This window comes from Delphinus delphis, chromosome 18 (assembly GCF_949987515.2).
Source record: "Delphinus delphis chromosome 18, mDelDel1.2, whole genome shotgun sequence".
NCBI lineage: Eukaryota > Metazoa > Chordata > Mammalia > Artiodactyla > Delphinidae > Delphinus > Delphinus delphis.
The window spans coordinates 60,560,693-60,580,756 of NC_082700.1; the positions used below are offsets into that span (position 1 = coordinate 60,560,693).

General features: G+C 35.8%; 1 protein-coding gene across 4 annotated transcripts in view; it reads left to right on the forward strand.

The window, feature by feature from the left end:
- Positions 1-20,064, forward strand: part of GPC5 (glypican 5) — a 1,355,126-nt gene that overhangs the window by 30,726 nt on the left and 1,304,336 nt on the right. For all 4 annotated transcript variants that reach the window (XM_059996229.1, XM_059996231.1, XM_059996232.1 and 1 more), the window contains exon 2: positions 11,794-11,955. In XM_059996229.1, coding sequence (XP_059852212.1) covers positions 11,794-11,955 — 162 coding nt within the window. The remainder of the gene's footprint in view (positions 1-11,793; positions 11,956-20,064) is intronic.

The window sequence follows — 20,064 nt, forward strand, 5'->3', positions numbered from 1 at the left end:
TCTACTAGCAAGTCTATTAGCAAATAACTAGGGTTATTTGACCCTAGCTTCTTGGGTATCTGGTGGACAAGATGCTTAGCTAGTCTGTCATCTTATCTCTTTCCTGCCCCAGACCTAGAGGGAGGCATTTCTTAGAAAAGCACTGACTTCTTTTGAGAGTATTGGTATTTCAAGATTATAATCTGGGCACAAGGGGGACCGTTTGCCACTCAGTTATTCATTGTTCCTAGGCCTTTTCAGTGAAACTAGGAAATATATATTTTTAAAGGTAAATTTCTTCGTGCTTTCATATTGCTACTTTAAGTCAAGTTTGCAGAGTTTTTTTGGTTTTTTTTTGATATCTTTAATGGTCTTTTTTTTTTAAAACATTTTTATTGGAGTATAATTGCTTTACAATGGTGTGTTAGTTTCTGCTTTATAACAAAGTGAATCAGCTATACGTATACATATATCCTCATATCCCCTCCATCTTGCATCTCCTTCCCGTCCTCCCTATCCTACCCTTCTAGGTGGTCACAAAGCACTGAGCTGATCTCCCTGTGCCATGCGGCTTCTTCCCACTAGCTATCTATTTTGCAGAGTTTTACTTAACCTCTTCTTTATTATGTCTGTATCTCTTTTCTTCTTCACTAAAAAAATCCTGATTTTCAGGGATACGGGATAGAATTAGAGAACAGAATTTGAATAGTCCATAATTACTTATTTTATCCCATTTCACCCTCACAACAGTTTCAGCATAGAATAAAATACAGGTTTTAGTATTTGTCCTGTTTTCTTCTTCAGGGGTTTACATAATAAACAATATTTCTTCTGTCACTGTCTTTCAAATCCTTGCGTACTTTTTGATTTTTCACAATTCCTTATTTTCCACCCTCTGCTTCTCTTAAGGTATTACCTTTGTGTGATTGGCTTCTGTGTTTCTTCTAGTTTAGTATTCTCTTCAGAATGTTTTTCTTTCATCTTTAATTCTTTCCTGAGTACTGTCACCTCATATCTGAATTTTTAAAACTCTGATTTGTGCTGTTCTTTCATGTTTTATGTCATCTTTTAGCTTGCTTTGAAATAGCATGGTTGAATTTTTTATTGTTTGGGGGGAGGGCATGTCTTTCTGGCATGATTTCTTTGTCTGTAGGGATGTTATTCTGTTCCTTATTCCCTTTTTTATCGTAATAACTCTGTGTGAGATTTGACCTCAATATTTTTTGATGTTCAGTTCACATGAAGTTGGTGTTTTTCCTTGGAAATTTAGGTTGAAATAGACTTCAGAATAGTTTTTGTGACTTTACAGAGTTTCTTCTTCTGTTGGTTTTATGTAGTGTTTAAAAGTATGGCTGCTTGTTTTCTGAAATTTTCTGGATTTATTTCCCTTCCCACTTTGGTCTGGACCTTCTCTGTGTATGTCTCTTAACTCCTTCTTCTGTTGAATTTTCATTCTGCTTCCAGACGTTTCTCTTCTGCGTGGGGTTCTTCCTTGGAAAGGAGCCTGCTGGATCTCTTTGGAGAGTTCATAGGGGTCTGGATTGCTCCTGCTAATTCATTCATTTTAATCTTGGCTACTTTGCGCACATCCAGTGATCGAGAGGGCAAAACTCTCCCATTTCAGCTGCTGTTCACAGATTGGTCCACTGTGCTTTCTTGTGAATTCTGATTGGCTCTTTGGGGCTTCATCTGTCCTTAGGTCCTTCAGACATTATCCCTCTCTTTCATTTTTCTCTCTTCTGCCCAGACCCTGATACTGTGAAGATCTGTGGCTGTTGCTGTTTTTTCCCCACTCCACATATATTTTGAAGGTTGTGGGGATATTACGTCACCCAGTTTTGTTGTATTTTTTGGACTTGGTTTCAAGTTGTTCTGTCTGGTCCATGTGGGGATTTGGAGATCGTGAAAACTATGCTGCCACTGCCACCATCTTTCCAGAATGCCTCCCAATGTTTCTGTTTTAACATATGAACAAAAGTACACAAGCAGGTAGATGGCTGTTAACAGTTTCTTAAGTGGGGGGACAGAAAGGAAAACGTAGTAACCAGTACTGCTGCCTCTGGGTAGGCAATTAAGAAAAGCCCACACAATTCTGGTCGAGGGCCCCTTCAGCAAGGAGCCTGCTGTTTTATTTTTAATTTCATTTTGTTTTTAGCACTTTCCTTCTCGCAGAGTTTGGTTTTACTGATCAGAAACACGGCTGCTGCTCCTGAGCTTGGGTTGCCTACTCTTGTTGTTTCATAAGCATCCTCAGTTATGCCATGTTCTTTGAAGCCAGGCTTTGAAATATTTTAAAAATATATCTTGTTACCATGTAGTACCTGTTTGGGGTCCATTTGGCTTTGCTTTCTTATGATGATAAGTGCAATGAAGAGGAATGAGGGGCAGTCCAAAGGCATAGAGTAGGGACTGGAGCTGTCGGTGGGGTTAAGGAAAGTTCCTGTGGGAAGACATAATTAAGACTTAAAGAAAAATAGATGGGAATGAAGTCAGGGAAGGTGTGTGTTTGCCGCAAGACTGTCTAAGACAGAGGGAAGAGCATGCAGAATGGCTCTGTGCAAAGAGGGCACTTGGTGAATATGAGGAAATAAAAGAAGGCTGGTGTGTGAAGGGAAGAGTACAATGGCTGATGTTACTTGAGATGAGGCTAGAGCAGGAGGGAAGGAAGAAGTGGTCCAACTTGGGGCCTTCTTGGGCCACTTTTAAGAATGTGATCTGCAGATCAGAAATAAATGAAAAAGAAATGAAGGAAACGATAGCAAAGATCAATAAAACTAAAAGCTGGTTCTTTGAGAAGATAAACAAAATAGATAAACCATTAGCCAGACTCATCAAGAAAAAAAGGGAGAAGACTCAAATCAATAGAATTAGAAATGAAAAAGGAGAAGTAACAACTGACACTGCAGAAATACAAAGAATCATGAGAGATTACTACAAGCAACTCTATGCCAATAAAATGGACAACCTGGAAGAAATGGACAAATTCTTAGAAATGTACAACCTGCCAAGACTGAATCAGGAAGAAATAGAAAATATGAACAGACCAATCACAAGCACTGAAATTGAAACTGTGATTAAAAAATCTTCCAACAAACCAAAGCCTGGGACCAGATGGCTTCACAGGCGAATTCTATCAAACATTTAGAGAAGAGCTAACACCTATCCTTCTCAAACTCTTCCAAAATATAGCAGAGGGAGGAACACTCCCCAACTCATTCTACGAGGCCACCATCACCATGATACCAAAACCAGACAAGGATGTCACAAAGAAAGAAAACTACAGGCCAATATCACTGATGAACATAGATGCAAAAATCCTCAACAAAATGCTAGCAAACAGAATCCAACAGCACATTAAACGGATCATACACCATGATCAAGTGGGGTTTATTCCAGGAATGCAAGGATTGTTCAATATATGCAAATCAATCAATGTGATCACCATATTAACAAGTTGAAGGAGAAAAACCATATGGTCATCTCAATAGATGCAGAGAAAGCTTTCAACAAAATTCAACACCCATTTATGATAAAAACCCTGCAGAAAGTAGGCATAGAGGGAACTTTCCTCAACATAATAAAGGCCATATATGACAAAGCCACAGCCAACATCATCCTCAGTGGTGAAAAACTGAAAGCATTTCCACTAAGATCAGGAACAAGACAAGGTTGCCCACTCTCACCACTCTTATTCAACATAGTTTTGGAAGTTTTAGCCACAGCAATCAGAGGAGAAAAGGAAATAAAAGGAATCCAAATTGGAAAAGAAGAAGTAAAGCTGTCACTGTTTGCAGATGACATGATACTATACATAGAAAAGCCTAAAGATGCTACCAGAAAACTACCAGAGCTAATCAATGAATTTGGTAAAGTAGCAGGATACAAAATTAATGCACAGAAATCTCTGGCATTCCTATACACTAATGATGAAAAATCTGAAAGTGAAATCAAGAAAACACTCCCATTTACCACTGCAACAAAAAGAATAAAATATCTAGGTAGGAATAAACCTACCTAAGGAGAAAAAAGACCTGTATGCAGAAAATTATAAGACACTGATGAAGGAAATTAAAGATGATACAAATAGATGGAGAGATATACCATGTTCTTGGATTGGAAGAATCAACATTGTGAAAATGACTCTACTACCCAAAGCAATCTACAGATTCAATGCAATCCCTATCAAACTACCACTGGCATTTTTCACAGAACTAGAACAAAAAATTTCACAATTTGTATGGAAACACAAAAGACCCCGAAGAGGCAAAGCAATCTTGAGAATGAAAAACGGAGCTGGAGGAATCAGGCTCCCTGATTTCAGACTATACTACAAAGCTACAGTAATCAAGACAGTATGGTAGTGGCACAAAACCAGAAATATAGATCAATGGAGCAGGATAGAAAGCCCAGAGATAAACCCACGCACATATGGTCCCCTTATCTTTGATAAAGGAGGCAGGAATGTACAGTGGAGAAAGGACAGCCTCTTCAATAAGTGGTGCTGGGAAAACTGGACAGGTACATGTAAAAGTATGAGATTAGATCACTCCCTAACACCATACACAAAAATAAGTTCAAGATGGATTAAAGACCTAAATGTAAGGCCAGAAACTATCAAGCTCTTAGAGGAAAACATAGGCAGAACACTCTATGACATAAATCACAGCAAGATCCTTTGTGACCCACCTCCTAGAGAAATGGAAATAAAAACAAAAATAAACAAATGGGACCTAATGAAACTTCAAAGCTTTTGCACAGCAAAGGAAACCATAAACAAGACCAAAAGACAACCCTCAGAATGGGAGAAAATATTTGCAAATGAAGCAACTGACAAAGGATTAATCTCCAAAATTTACAAGCAGCTCATGCAGCTCAATAACAAAAAAACAAACAACCCAATCCAAAAATGGGCAGAAGACCTAAATAGACATTTCTCCAAAGAAGATATGCAGATTGCCAACAAACACATGAAAGAATGCTCAACGTCATTAATCATTAGAGAAATGCAAATCAAAACTACAATGAGATATCATCTCACACCAGTCAGAATGGCCATCATCAAAAAATCTAGAAAGAATAAATGCTGGAGAGGCTGTGGAGAAAAGGGAACACTCTTTCACTGCTGGTGGCAATGTGAATTGGTGCAGCCACTATGGAGAACAGTATGGAGGTTCCTCAAAAAACTACAAATAGAACTACCATATGACCCAGCAATTCCACTACTTGGCATATACCCTGAGAAAAGAATAATTCAAAAAGAGTCATGTACCAAAATGTTCATTGCAGCTCTATTTACAATAATCCGGAGATGGAAACAACCTAAGTGTCCATCATCGGATGAATGGATAAAGAAGATGTGGCACATATATACAATGGAATGTTACTCAGCCATAAAAAGAAATGAAATTGAGCTATTTGTAATGAGATGGATGGACCTAGAGTCTGTCATACAGAGTGAAGTAAGTCAGAAAAAGAAAGACAAATACCGTATGCTAACATATATATGGAATTTAAGAAAAAAAATGTCATGAAGAACCTAAGGGTAAGGCAGGAATAAAGACACAGACCTAATAGAGAATGGATTTGAGGTTATAGGGAGGGGGAAGGGTAAGCTGTGACAAAGTGAGAGAGTGGCATGGACATATATACACTACCAAACGTAAAATAGATAGCTAGTTGGAAGCAGCCACATAGCACAGGGAAATCAGCTCGGTGCTTTGTGACCACCTAGAGGGGTGGGATAGGAAGGGTGGGAGGGAGGGAGACGCAAGAGGGAAGAGATATGGGAACATATGTATATGTGTAACTGATTCACTTTGTTATAAAGCAGAAACTAACACACCATTGTAAAGCAATTATACTCCAATAAAGATGTAAAAAAAAAATTTAGTTGAACAGTTAAGAAAAAAAGAAAAGAATGTGATCTAGCAAAGTGATGTTAGGTATTTAAATTCTGGAGAGAGATTTGCAGTGATCTATTATTGTTGTTACTATTATCATTATTTTTATTCCCTAGCAGTCTTTCCTGTAGCAAATATGTTTATATCCTTTAATATTTATTCATTGGTTCTCTTCCCCAGTCTCTTATCATTGTTTTTCTCTGAACTCTAATTCCTCAATCTTTCCATTTAGGAAGAAAGCTGAGAAGATAGCTTTGTTTTCTTTAAGTCAGTTTTACTGTTTGAAGTGGAATTTGCATTTGTATAACTTCAGGCAATATAAATGAAAAATAATTGCCAAGGTGTTACCTACTGTGACACATTTTATGTGTCTGAGCCTTTGTGCAATGCTCAAGGACGCTGCTGTTTATTTGTCTAACTTACAGAAACTGAAGCCTGAGGCTGAATCTGTGTGGAAAAGGAGGAGATTGAAAGGTGGCTTTTGTGTGTGTGTGTGTGTGTGTGTGTGTGTGTGTGTGTGTGTGTACACACATGCACATTTGCATATTTTATGTTTGCTGATCTACAGTTGATCAGTGAAGAGCTAATGTGGAAGCTGTGAAACTCTGCAGAGATCAAAGAGCATAACCGTTACTCCTACCCTAAAATAAGGGAATAACTGTATTATATTGGGCCATGTAAATACAATTGTCCTGAAACCTGGGTAGGCTTGGGATGCCCTGAGGCTCACCCCATGATGCAGCCTCAGGGTTGTCCTCTTTAGGCACTATTCCACGCCGCATACCTTTTTCTCTGTTCTCTAGCGTACCTGCTATGGATAACGGGGCTTGCCCTGGGCTCCTGTCTAGGATAAGAGTTGTTAATCATATTAGCAAGATTTGTTTCTAATTGTTTTTATTGCAGTAAGCTATGAAATTTACCATCTTAACCACTTTATAAGTGCACAGTTCAGTGGTACTAAATACGTTTATGTTACACAAACCACTGCCACCATCTACCTCCAGAACTCTTTTCATCTTGCAAAACTGAAACTGTCCCCATTAAACAGTAACTCCCCAGTCTCCCGCCTCTGCCCAGCCCCAGCTAACCACCATTCTACCTTCTGTCTCTATGATTTTGGTGATCCTAAGAACCTCATATGAGTAGAGTTATATTTGTGTTTTTGTGACTGACTTATTTCACCTAGTGTAATGTCCGCAAGGTTCATCCATGTTGTAGCATAAGTCAGAATTTCCTTCCTTTTTAAGGTTGAATAATATTCCAGTGTATGTATATACCATATTTTGCTTACCATTCATCAATCCATGGACACTTGGGCTGCTTCCATGTTTTAGCTATTGTGAATAATATGCTGCGAATATTGTGTACAATATTGTGTACAATATTGTGTACAATAATATGCTGTGAATATTGTGTACAAATATCTCTTCAAGACTGTTTTCAATTCTTTTGGATATGTATAGAGAAGTAGAATTGCTGGATCTTATGATAATGCTACTTTTAGGTTTTTGAGTAACTGCCGTATTGTTTTCCACTGTGGTTTTACCATTTCACATTCCAACCAGCAGTACACAAGTGTTCTAATAACTCCACATCCTCGCTAACACTTGTTATCATCTGTATTTTTCATAGTAGTCATTCTAATGGGTGTGAGGTGGTATCGCATTGTAGTTTTTTTCTTCCAGTTTTATTGAGATACAATTGACATACAACACTGTATAAGTTTAAGGTATACAGCATAATGATTTTACTTGCATACATCATGATATGGTTATCACAATAAGTTTACTGAACATCTATCCTCTCTTGTAGATACAAAATCAAAGAAATAGAAAAAAAGTTTTTCCTTGTGGTGAGACTCTTAGGATTTACTCTCTTAACTTTCATACATAACATACAGCGATGTTACTTATATTTATCACATTGTACTTTACATCTCTATTACTTACTTGTCTTTATAACTGGGAGTTTGTACCTTTTGACTATCTTCATCCAGTTGCCCCTTTTCCAACTCCCTGTACGTATCTGATCTCTTTTTCTATGAGTTTGTTTGTTTTTGAAGTACAATTAGTGTACAACTCTATGTTAGTTCCTGTTACACAGCATAATGATTTGATATTTCAATACATTTCAAAATAATTGCCATAAGTCTAGTTACAGTATGTCACCATACAAAGATATTATATAGTCATTGACTATATTCCCCACACTGTGTCTCATTTATTTTACAACTGGAAGTTTGTACCTCTTAATCTCCCTCACCTATTTCTTTCTTTCCCTATTCCTCTCCCCTCTGGCAACCACCTGTTTGTTTTCTGTATTTATGACTCTGTTTCTGTTTTGTTGTGTTTGTTCATTTGTTTTGGTTTTTAGATTCCACATATAAGTGGAATCATACACTATTTGTCTTTTACTGTTTGACTTATTTCACTTAGCATAGTACCCTCTAGTTCCATTCATGTTGTCACAAATGGCAAGATTTTATTCTTTTTCATGACTAACTTTATATATATATCACATGTGATATATATATCTCACATATGATATATATATATTACATTATTTATCCATTCATTTATTGATGGGCACTTATGTTGCTTCCATATCTTAGCTATTGTAAATAATGCTGCAGTGAGTATAGGGGTGCATATATCTTTTCAAATTAGTGTTTTTTGTTTTCTTCAAATAAATACCCAGGGATGGAATTGTTGGATTATATAGTAGTTCTATTTTTCATTTTTTGAGGAATTTCCATACTGTTTTCCATAGCAGCTACACCAATTTACATTCTCATCAACAATGCACAAAGGTTCTCTTTTTTTCCACATCCTTGATAACACTTGTTATTTGCTGTCTTTTTGATAATAGCCACTTGGACAATGTGAGGTGATATCTCATTATGGTTTTAATTTCCATTTCCCTGACGATTAGTGATCTTGAGCATCTTTTCATGTGTCTGTTGACCATCTGTATGTCTTCTTCATAAAAATGTCTATTCAGAACCTCTATTTTTTAACTGCATTGTTAGTTTTTTTGATATTGAGTTGTATGGGTTCTTTGAAGATTTTAGATATTAACCCTTATTGGATATATCAGTTACAAATATCTTCTCCCGTTCAGTGAGTGGCCTTTTCATTTTGTCGATAGTTTCCTCTGCTGTGCAAAAGCTTTTCAATTTGGCATAGGCTCATTTATTTATTTTGTTTTTGTTTCCCTTGCCTGAGGAGACATACCCAACAAAATATTTCTAAGATAGATATCAAAGAGCTTACCGTCTATGTTTTCTTCTAGAAACTTTATGATTTTGGGCCATATATTTAGGTATTTAACCCATTTGGAATTTATTTTTGTGCATGGTGTGAGAGGGTAACCAGTTTGATTCTTTTGTGTGTCGCTGTCCAGTTTTTCCAACACCATTATTGAAGAGGCTGTCTTTTCCCCATTGTATATTCTTGCCTCCTTTGTCATAAATTAATTGCCCATGTAAGTGTGGGTTCATTTCTGGACTCTATTCTGTTCCATTGATATATGTATGTGTTTTTGTACCAGTACGATACTGTTTTGATTACTTTAGCTTTGTAGTATAGTTTGAAATCAGGGAGCATGATTCCTCCAGATCTGTTCTTCTTTCTCAAGGTTGTTTCGACTATTCAGGGACTTTTGTGTTTCCACACAAATTTTAAAATTATGTGTTCTAGTTCTGTGAAAAATGCTCTTGGTATTTTGATAGGGATTGCATTGAATCTGTAGATAGCCTTGGGTAGTATGGTCATTTTAATAATATTAATTCTCCTAATCAGTGAACATGGTATATGTTTTCATATGTTTATGTTATCTTCAATTTCTTTCATCAGTGTCTTATAGTTTTCTGAGTACAGTTCTTTTACCTCCTTAGGTAGGTTTATTCCTAGATATTTTATTCTTTTGGATGTGATTGTAAATGAAATTGTTTCCTTAATTTCTCTTTCTGATAGTTCATTGTTAGTGTATAGAAATGCAACAGATTTCTGTATATTAATTTTGTATCCTGCAAATTTACTGAATTCATTGATGAGCTCTAGTAGGTTTTTGATGGTGTCTTGAGGATTTTCTATGTATGGTATCATGTCATTTGCATACAGTGACAGTTTTACTTCTTCCTTTCCAGTTTGGATTACTTTTGTTTCTTTTTCTTGTCTGCTGTTGTGGCTAGGACTTCCAACACTATATTGAATAAAAGTGGCAAGAGTGGATATCCTTTTCTTGTACCTGATCTTAGAAGAAATGCTTTTAGTTTCTCACCACTGAGTATTATGTTAGCTTGGGTTTGTCATATATGGCTTTTACTATGTTGAGATATGTTTCCTCTCTGCCCACTTTCTGGAGTGTTTTTATCATAAGTGGATGTTGAATTTTGTCAAAGCTTTTTCTGTATCTATTGAGATGATCATATAATATTTATTCTTCAATTTGTCAATGTGGTTATCACACTGATTGATTGATTGGGGATATTGAACCATCCATTCATCACTGGGATAAATTACACTTGATCATGATGTATGAGTTTTTTAATATAATATTGAAAATTTGGTTTACTAATACCTTATTGAGGATTTTTGCATCTATTTTCATCAGTAACATTCACCTGTAATTTTCTTTCTTTTTTTTTTTTTTTGCGGTGCGTGGGCCTCTCACTGTTGTGGCCTCTCCTGTTGCGGAGCACAGGCTCCGGATGCACAGGCTCAGCGGCCATAGCTCATGGGCCCAGCTGCTCCGCGGCATGTGGGTCTTCCCAGACCAGGGCACGAACCTGTGTCCCCTGCATCGACAGGCGGACTCTCAACCACTGCGCCACCAGGGAAGCCCTGTAATTTTCTTTTTGTTATACCTTTGCCTGGTTTTTATATCAGCGTGATGCTGTGTTTGTAGAATGAGTTCCAAAGCTTCCTTACTCTGCAATATTTTGGAATAGTTTGAGAAAGATAGGTGTTAACTCTTCTCTAAATGTTTGGTAGAATTCACCTGTGAAGCCATCTGGTCCTGGACTTTGTTTTTCTTTTTCTTTATTACTGATTTGGTTTCATTACTGGTAGTTAGACTGTTTATATTTTCTGTTTCTTCCTGGTTCAGTCTTGGGATATTGTGCATTTCTAGAAATTTATCCATTTCTTTTAGGTTGCCCATTTTATTGGGCTATAATTATTTGTAGTAATCTCTTGTGACCCTTTGTATGTCTGTGGTGTCAGTTGTAACTTCTCCTTTTTCACTTCTAATTTTATTAATTTGGGCCCTCTTTCTTTTTTGATGAGTCTGGCTAATGGTTTATCAATTTTGTCTGTCTTTTCAAAGAATCAGCTCTTAGTTTCATTGATCTTTTCTACTGTTTTTTTGTTTTTTCAAATTCTCTCTTTCATTGATTTCTGCTTTATGATTTCTTTCATTCTACTAACATTTTGTTGTTGTTGTCATTGTTCTTATTTTTCTAGTTCTTTTAGGTATAAGGTTTGGTTGTTCTCTTGAGATTTTTTTTTCCTGAAGTAAGCTTGTATTGCTATAAACTTCACTCTTAGAACTTCTTCTGCTGCATCCTATAGATTTTAGATTGTTGTGTTTTTATTTTCATTTGTCTCTAGGTATTTTTTGATTTCTCCTTTGATTTCTTCAGTGATCCATTTGTTGTTTAGTAGCATATTTTTTAACCTTCCTTTGTTTGTGTTTTTTGCCTGCCGGTGGATGGGGCCAGTTTCTGACACAGCTTCCTGTGGGATCCAGGGTATCGTAAGGCTGGTGTCAACCCACTGGTATCGTTTTTCTGGTGGGCATATAGGACATGAACCTGTAATGTGCAGTGCTGATCATTAATGTCTGATACGTAACATGTAATGTTTGTTAAATGAACAGGTAATTATTATGAAAAATATTCTGTGTATTCCAGGGCCTGATCTTCAGGTTTGCATAGCCAAAAACCCTGCATGTTGCACCAGGAAGATGGAGGAAAGTTATCAAATCGCAGCTCGCCAAGATATGCAGCAGGTGCTTCAAACATCCAGCTCTACATTAAAGTTTCTGATATCTCGAAACACAGCTGCCTTTCAAGGTAAATGTATCACTTCTGAAACTGAACATAAATCTTGCTATGTAATTTACCTATTATTATTATTATACTGGTAAATTTGTCTAGGTTTACTTCTTTGTCTTTGCATATTATTCTGGTATAAAATGAGGTTTTAGCTTTTTCTGACGGTCACAGCTTGTTTCTGAGGTTATTCTGGGGCATATAAATTGACTTAGAGTAGGGATTCTGTAATGTTAGTGAAATTTATGCCTTTCTGGGGGTTCTGCCAAATCCTGCAATACTCTGACCCATGGTTTTACTTCAGTATGAACAGACATGATTATTAGATTCTATTAAAATAGTCTATAAAACAAAGTCTCATCACTTTTAACTGGGTAATGATAGATTCATTTTCAAAAATATAATTAAAAAAATATTTGTCTAATTTTTTCCTCTACTACTTCATGTGATTTTCCTAAGAACACCAGTGTGATATATCGAAGGGTAGACAAGTCTGATAAATAGTAAAATAAGAAATATTAATTGGATGTTTAAGGGTCAGCTACGACCAGAACTCAACCTTAATTCAAACAATATATTCAGAAATAAAATGAATGGGTTATAAAATTATAATACACATTGGAAAACAGGTGATCTTTTTCTTATTTTAGTCATCTCCTCTGTACAATTCCTTATTGCTACAATAAAATAGCTTAATTTATTTTTCCTTTTATAAAGCATTAGCTATTCTGTGTATTATTAGAATGAAAATGTTTAGATTACACTGCTTTTCAAAGAAAATTATTGCTTTTGTTCAATGCAAAATATAACTTCTGCTAGTATTCCTTTTAAATAAGTATATTAATGTCAATTTAAATAATTTGTGCTTTGTTTACATACAGAACTAAATCACAAAGCTGATTAGTTTTTAAAACTATACTTATTAAATAAAATACATATAATAAATCAGGACAGAATTTAAGTTGAATTAAAATGTAGTTCATGATGAATTGATGATTTTTTTATAGAAATTGTGACATGTCAGATTTGAAGATGTTTTAATCCAGTAATATTTTTAGATGTCTTAGAAAACAACCTTATTTATGTTATGGAATCTATTCATGTGAAATTGTTGGAGGCAAATATATTGATATGCCTTTTAAGCAAAGATTGGTGGCTTGAACTGACTGAACTAGAAGATATTAACCACCCACAGAAAGTGATGTAATGATTTTTTTCTTATGAAAATGATAGTGTGTACAATATGGAAAATACAGTTTAGAGATAAAGGGGGCAGTGAATAAATCAACCTTACCAGAACAGGGAGATGTAGATGGGAATTGTGGACCATATACTTGAACAGGTAAGTTGGACTCACGTGAAAGAAAACTTGAAACATCAACTTGAGTTTGAGAGAATGATTAAAGATTTTTGAACAGGGAAGCTTCATTATGATTTCTCATGTTTTAATGTCAAAACTAAATCCCTCCAAGTAAGAAGGTATGGCCGAAGAAGATCATGACAAGTCAAACCTACCTTTTTGGAGAGCAGTGTTAACCATGTAGGTGAAAGAAAGCGCCAGCAGTTCACATAGGGACTCAGTGAATCGTAGTTGAACATTTTCTTCTGTCTTCAAATATACTCTAAAAACCTTTTCACATATTGTTGGATAAATTGATCAAGATAGAGCACATGAAATTCAAAAGATTGGGAAAAATCTAAAACCTGGAATGTTTAGACTTTTAACACGGGTTTAGGCTGCTGAAAACTTTTGGTGATATTGCTAAAAGTTTGGCGACAATTGATCAGTAGTATAAGGACATGAGATTATCTCTACTGGAGTGTCAGTTAATATTATGTATAACTTTTGTTATTTTTTGTTTAGTAAATTGCACCTGATATATTTAACAGGGTGAGTTTTGCTGTGTATTTAAGTATCAATTACAAAAGTGAAAAAAGTAGGGCCTTTCTTAAATATAATTTGTTATAATAAATTGTCATGTTCTCCCTTTGTGACATATCAATTTTATTTAAGAATCATGAGAAGGCAAGACAGCTTTAGAAGAAATTTTCCTAAAGACTAACTTTACTGGAACAAATTCTCTTACAAGAATACCTGCTTTTAATTTAATGAATAGAATAAGTAGCTTTAGGCTTAGTTCCATAAAAACAAGCTAAATACATGTGCTAAAAGCCATTTGAGAGATCACATTTGCTGTATCATAACTGAACAGGCTACTTTATCAATAAGTAAAGCCCTCTGTCTAGTTTCTATGTGATGAAAATGTCTGAACACAAATCAGCCTTTGTGTTTCCTAAGAAGAAAGAAGCTAATACATTTTAGTGGGAAACTTAGTCTGCTTGAGAGCAATTTAATGGAGGAAATCATTTCACTGCTTAAGTCATGTAAGTAGATGTGCTACATTTCGATCTTTTTATTTTTTAATATTTCACTTCTATTTGCTACTTCAGCAGTACTACCCTGTCCTTTTAGCCATATTGTGGGTTATAAAAGACTTTGGACTGGGATGTAGTATGGTCCCTTCTCTCATAGATCTTATGGGGTTCCTCGGCAGCATGTTTTTGAAGTAAACCTTTGGATATGACTGGTGGGGATGATCGCTTGGGTGTGTGGGTGTAGCGGACCCCACACGACTGTAAGATAAAGGCTGCTGGGAGGCTGGGATTGCTCCGAAGAGAGGAGACAGTGCCGGCAGCTGGTACCAGAAGACATAAGGTTATTCCACGTACAGCCCACGTTCAGCTCTGGAATTTAGCCCTGGAAGGTAATATCACTGGGACTGGAATCAGCCTCCTTACTGGGATAATTCTACTTTTTTCAGTTAAGGTGTTATAGGTTTCCTGAAAATAAAACAGGCAAACAAAAATATGGTTTTGGAAGAACCCATAAGTACGACCTGGGGTTCACTGTGTCCTGTGGGTTGTCATTCACGTAGCATACAGCCTCTGATGAGATGAAAGAAGCAAGCGGGTATCCCTGTGTCTGTTGCTCTTCATAAATGAGTGGTGCTGTTTGCGCAGAGACTGCTGGCTTCGTCACAGTGCAGACAACGACTGCTCTTCATTTTCAGGGGCTTGATTACGTTCATGAATAAAGCGGGCAGCCTGCAATAATGCGAAAGAGTTTGTTTCCCTTCAGCCGCTTTATGAGTGTGGGATTGCCTGCCTTGAAAACCTTTTGCAGGGGGGTAGGAGGTGGTGGTGGTGGGATGAATTGGGAGATTGGGATTGACATGTATACAGTAATATGTATAAAATAGATAACTAATAAGAACCTGCTGTATAAAAAATAAATATATAAAAATAGAGATCATACTTTAAAAAAGAAAAGAAAACATTTTGCAAATATTTTTTATAAATGTTTATTTATTTATACACTAAAGTTTGGTGTGACTCCTGAAGAAATAGAGGAAGTTGACAGAGAATGTGTCAACCACTGTAAAAAAGCAACTCTTACCCAGCTTTCAAATTTGTCAGTTTTAAAATCTCTGTTTAAATAAGAGAATAGGGCTTAGTTTTTGTTTTCTTTAATTTAAAACTATACAAAATTTTCAGCATAATTTTCAAAAATAAACTGCAGGAATATTTGGGAGAATACAGAAGCTTATCTTTTGTTTAAACGTTATAAAGATAAGGTTAAGAAGTTTTATCTTTCCTTAGAGATAGATCTTTTCCTATTTCTCTCATCTTCAAATAGCTCACATATTTCTAAAATATATGGTATATACTAAGTCTTTATTCTGGAAGTTTCCGGTTTTTTATATGGCATTTAAAAAGTGCATTATCACAAAAGACTCAGTAAGGTGAACGATATCTAGAATGATATCTAGAACAAGAAGGAGTTAATATTTTTGTTGATGATTTCATTCTCTGGGCTAATTAAATTTTCATTCTTGATTAAAAGTACCTGAAAGATTGGTAAGCTTGTCCTCTTGGGTTGAAATGTTAGATTTAGGACTTTAATAAAAATTACATTCCTATTTTTAATGAAATATAGGAATGTGTTCAAAATTAAATATCTTTGTTTAAAAAGCAGGTAAATTAAGAGTGAGAATGTGAATGTAATTAAAGTATTGTCCTCTTTTACACTAACAGATATTACCTACTGTGAAGTGTATAGCTAGTGTATAGCTACTGTAAAACTGGTGTAAAATGTATGTACATATCCACATACATATAGTCGAAGGCACAAGGATGTAGTGAATATTTGAATACCTTAACGTATGAGAAGATGAGTAGATTTATATAAATGTTACAATAGTAAGCCTGGAGTACATTAATCTTAGTTTGTTCACTTTTGTTATGCTTTACAGAGGTGAACGATATTTAAAATTATCCCTTGGAAGAGCATTATGTGCAAGGATAAAGGAACAGTGTTATTTCTAACACTGAGAATTACCTGATCAAAGGCCCAAGGGTAAGAGAACAGGTAGCCTTAGACTGGCAGTGTTGAGGAGACGTGTTGGCTTTTCTCTTTCTCTAGACCTAGAGCAGATATGCAGTAAATGTAATTAACTGAACTGCATGAATACATGGATAAATGAATGAATGATACTTAGCAGGAAGCTGGTTCTGAAATAAAATGAAAGAGTTCTGCTCTCCCTCTCCCCCTTCATCCTTCCCTTCCCTTCATGCATTTAATATCTCTGTTGAGTACCTACTAAGTGCCGGCACCGCCAGGTGCTTAGATGGTACGTTGCCCAAATTTTCAAGCTATTTTACTTTTATTGGCTCCTTCAGGCTTCTGATACGCCAGCATTTGTTTACTGATTTTATAAGCTAGGAAGGAGGGAAGTCCCTGGCTTTCCAGTGGTTAGGACTCAGCACTTTCACTGCCGAGGGCCTGGGTTCAAGATCCTACAAGCTTCATGGCGTACCCCTCCCACCCCCGGCTCCCAGTAACCAGGAAGGAGCACGTTATAATGTTTCTGTCGGTGGTGTATTCTGAATGTGATTGCATTTTCCCCTTGGTTTGAAGCAGCGCGTGGTTTAGTGTGTTATCTCACACGGCAGCCACCAGTGCAATTGGTCTTTATCCAACTGTCCTGTATCTCTGAAACGTTAAAAAATTTTTTCTTTTGAATCTGTGTCAGCAAGCTGCTATTAATTATGAAAATGACTAATTTTAATATATTCTAGATGAAAGTTCCAGAGCTTAAATTACTTTTCAGCTGGAAATAAAGCTTGCTTTGCATGAAGCAAAAAAAATTGAAAAGCGTAGAACTAAGTGTGGAAACACATTGAAGTGTAGAACTAAGAGGTTACTTTGCCATATTTCTTTTTTAAGTTTTAGGAAGTAAACTTTCAGTTGTTTTAATTCTGACTGATGATAGGTTATGATAATATCACCTATTGCTATGATAATCTTACCTAGAAAGCACAATAACCTGCTTATGGTAGGCTAAGCAATTCTTTCTTGATTTTATATTAAATACATTTTCAGTTAAGTCTTTTTTTTTTTAAAGTTGTACCTTTCTCTTAATTATTTTGCACAATCAGGCTTTTCTATTTCTTTTTTTTCTTTTAAATTAATTAATTTATTTTTGCTGTGTTGGGTCTTCGTTTCTGTGTGAGGGCTTTCTCTAGTTGTGGCAAGCGGGGGCCACTCTTCATTGCGGTGCGCGGGCCTCTCACTATCGCGGCCTCTCTTGTCGCGGAGCGCAGGCTCCAGACGCGCAGGCTCAGTAGTTGTGGCTCACGGTCCCAGTTGCTCCGCGGCATGTGGGATCCTCCCAGACCAGGGCTTGAACCCGTGTCCCCTGTAATTAGCAGGCAGATTCTCAACCACTGCGCCACCAGGGAAGCCCATTTTCAGTTAAATCTTTTCAATGTGAGAACTGTGCATTTATTGCCTAGAAGATGAGTTGGCATTTCATCAGGGTCTTTATCATTTTGTTATCTTCATATTAGTTTAATCTTACTTTTACATGAGGGATCACAAGGGATGATTCTTAAAAGGTAACTATGTGTTGAGTAAAGGCCAGGACACGTGGGAGGTTACAACTAGCTATGTTTTTGAGATTTATCTGTCCCCCTATCTCTTATTCATCTGTGTGAATTGATTTATACAATTTCTTTTTATAGATCTGTGGCATTTATTTACCCTCCCTGTGATGGATATTTTAATAATTCCCAACTTATATTTGCACTTGTAGTGCTGCAACAAACATTCTTGTTCATGTCTCCGAGGGCATGTGTTTCTCTAGGGTTTATATGTAGAAGTGAAATTGTGGCTTATAGGCTGTGACCTCATCAACTTGACCAGATATTTTGCAGAATTACTCTTCTAAGGAGCTGAACCTATTTAAACTCCCACAAGCAGTTGGTGTGCTTTGTCCTTATTCCACATCCTTCCCAACACTTCCCAATAATTCTGAAATTATTGTCAGAATTTAAAAAAAAATTCTAAAAAAATTTTTTAATTAAAAAAGAATTTTAAAATAAAATTTGATGAACTGATAGATGTGAAATGGTATCTTGTTTTCAAAACGTGCAGTTTCCTAATTACTGGGGTGTCTGAATGTCTTTCCAAAAATTCTTCTTTATTTTGCGTGTTCTTTATTTTCTCTTATGAATATGTCTTGTGAATCTGTATACACACTTAGGAGATATGTACCATGTTGTGTTTCTGTATGTATTAAAAATTTTCTTCTAGGTACAGATATTGCCACGTCTTAAAGTTTTAGCTAAAATAATTCAAATTCCTTTCCATATTCTATGGCAGTTCAAGCTCTCCAGAAGTTTTCTGCACATTTCCACAGTCTGCAGTCTCATGGTTACTACTGCCTCTGCTTCCCTGCTTTCTTTCATTTGCTTTTGTGTCTCTTTTCTATCATATTAATTTCATATGAAAATTTTTTTCTTAATTACCACTCCATAGACACACACATACACGTACACACATTAACCTAAGTTGTATGTATAAAATAAATTTTATGAGATGATGGTGATAAAGGAAGGTGAAGTCTAAAAATCACAAATAATTTCAAATTGAACACGGATTCCTGTGTTTGCAAGTGTTTTCTAGCCCACCCTCCACCATCAATCCATGGAACTACCATCCTCACATCATTCTCTCTGGCCCTCGTGTCTCCCACTTCCTTGTGTGATACTCTGCTCTTCTCAGATGGTGAGATGAGGGGATCTTCTGGTTCCTTACGTTTATTATATGAGCATGGAGATAGCAACCGTCACGTGGCTCTGAGGGTGAATTTAAAAGAAATACTTTTGTTTTAGGTTAAAAAACCTTTTATCTTTTTATGTTAAAAATTTCCCCAGCTTTATTGAGATATAATTGATATTGTGTAAATGTAAGGTGTACAACCCATTGATTGGATACTCTTACGTATTGCAGCATCGGTACCACTGTGTTGTTAGCTAACACCTCCATCAAGTCACATAATTACCAGTTCTTTTTTGCAGCAAGAACATTTAAGATCTACTCTTTCAGCAACTTTCAAGTATATACTACAGTACTGTTAACTGTAATCACAGTGATGTTCATTATATCCCCAGAACTTAATCATTTTGTAACTAGAAGTTTGTATTCTTTGACCAGGGTCATTTCTCCGCCCTCCAGCCCCTGCTAAGCACCATTCTACTCTCTAAACTTAGTACTTGTTGATCAACCTATTGTCTATTAGATATTTTAGAAACAATGAATTTCCTAAATCCCACATTCATGCAAAGTACAGTGACCTTTTATAAAGTGTAGGCAAGGTATGTAATCTTTTTTTTCCTAGTATTTAAATTGAGTCTGTTTTATATTTTCAAATGTTAATGTTGATAATATTAGTAATCTATGGAAAGAAAGAAACAATTAATTATTAACTACTTTTGAAACAGAGCTCATTTATCTTAGAAGTGTTTACTTCCAAAAGTAGTAATAGGCTATTAAAGTTAATCAGGCATTTTTAGAAGATTCAAAATATGTTTTCTTTAAAATATTTTTCTTATAACTAAATATAGAAAAAAGAAAATAAGCTGAATTAATATCAAATTTTTCTAAATATTGTGTGGCAGTAAACTTCAAGGGAAACTTGTGATGTCACTAATGTGTGGTTGACACTCACTTTGTAATGTAATATTTATGAATTCTTTTAAAAACCTTTTACTCCATGAACAAACTTT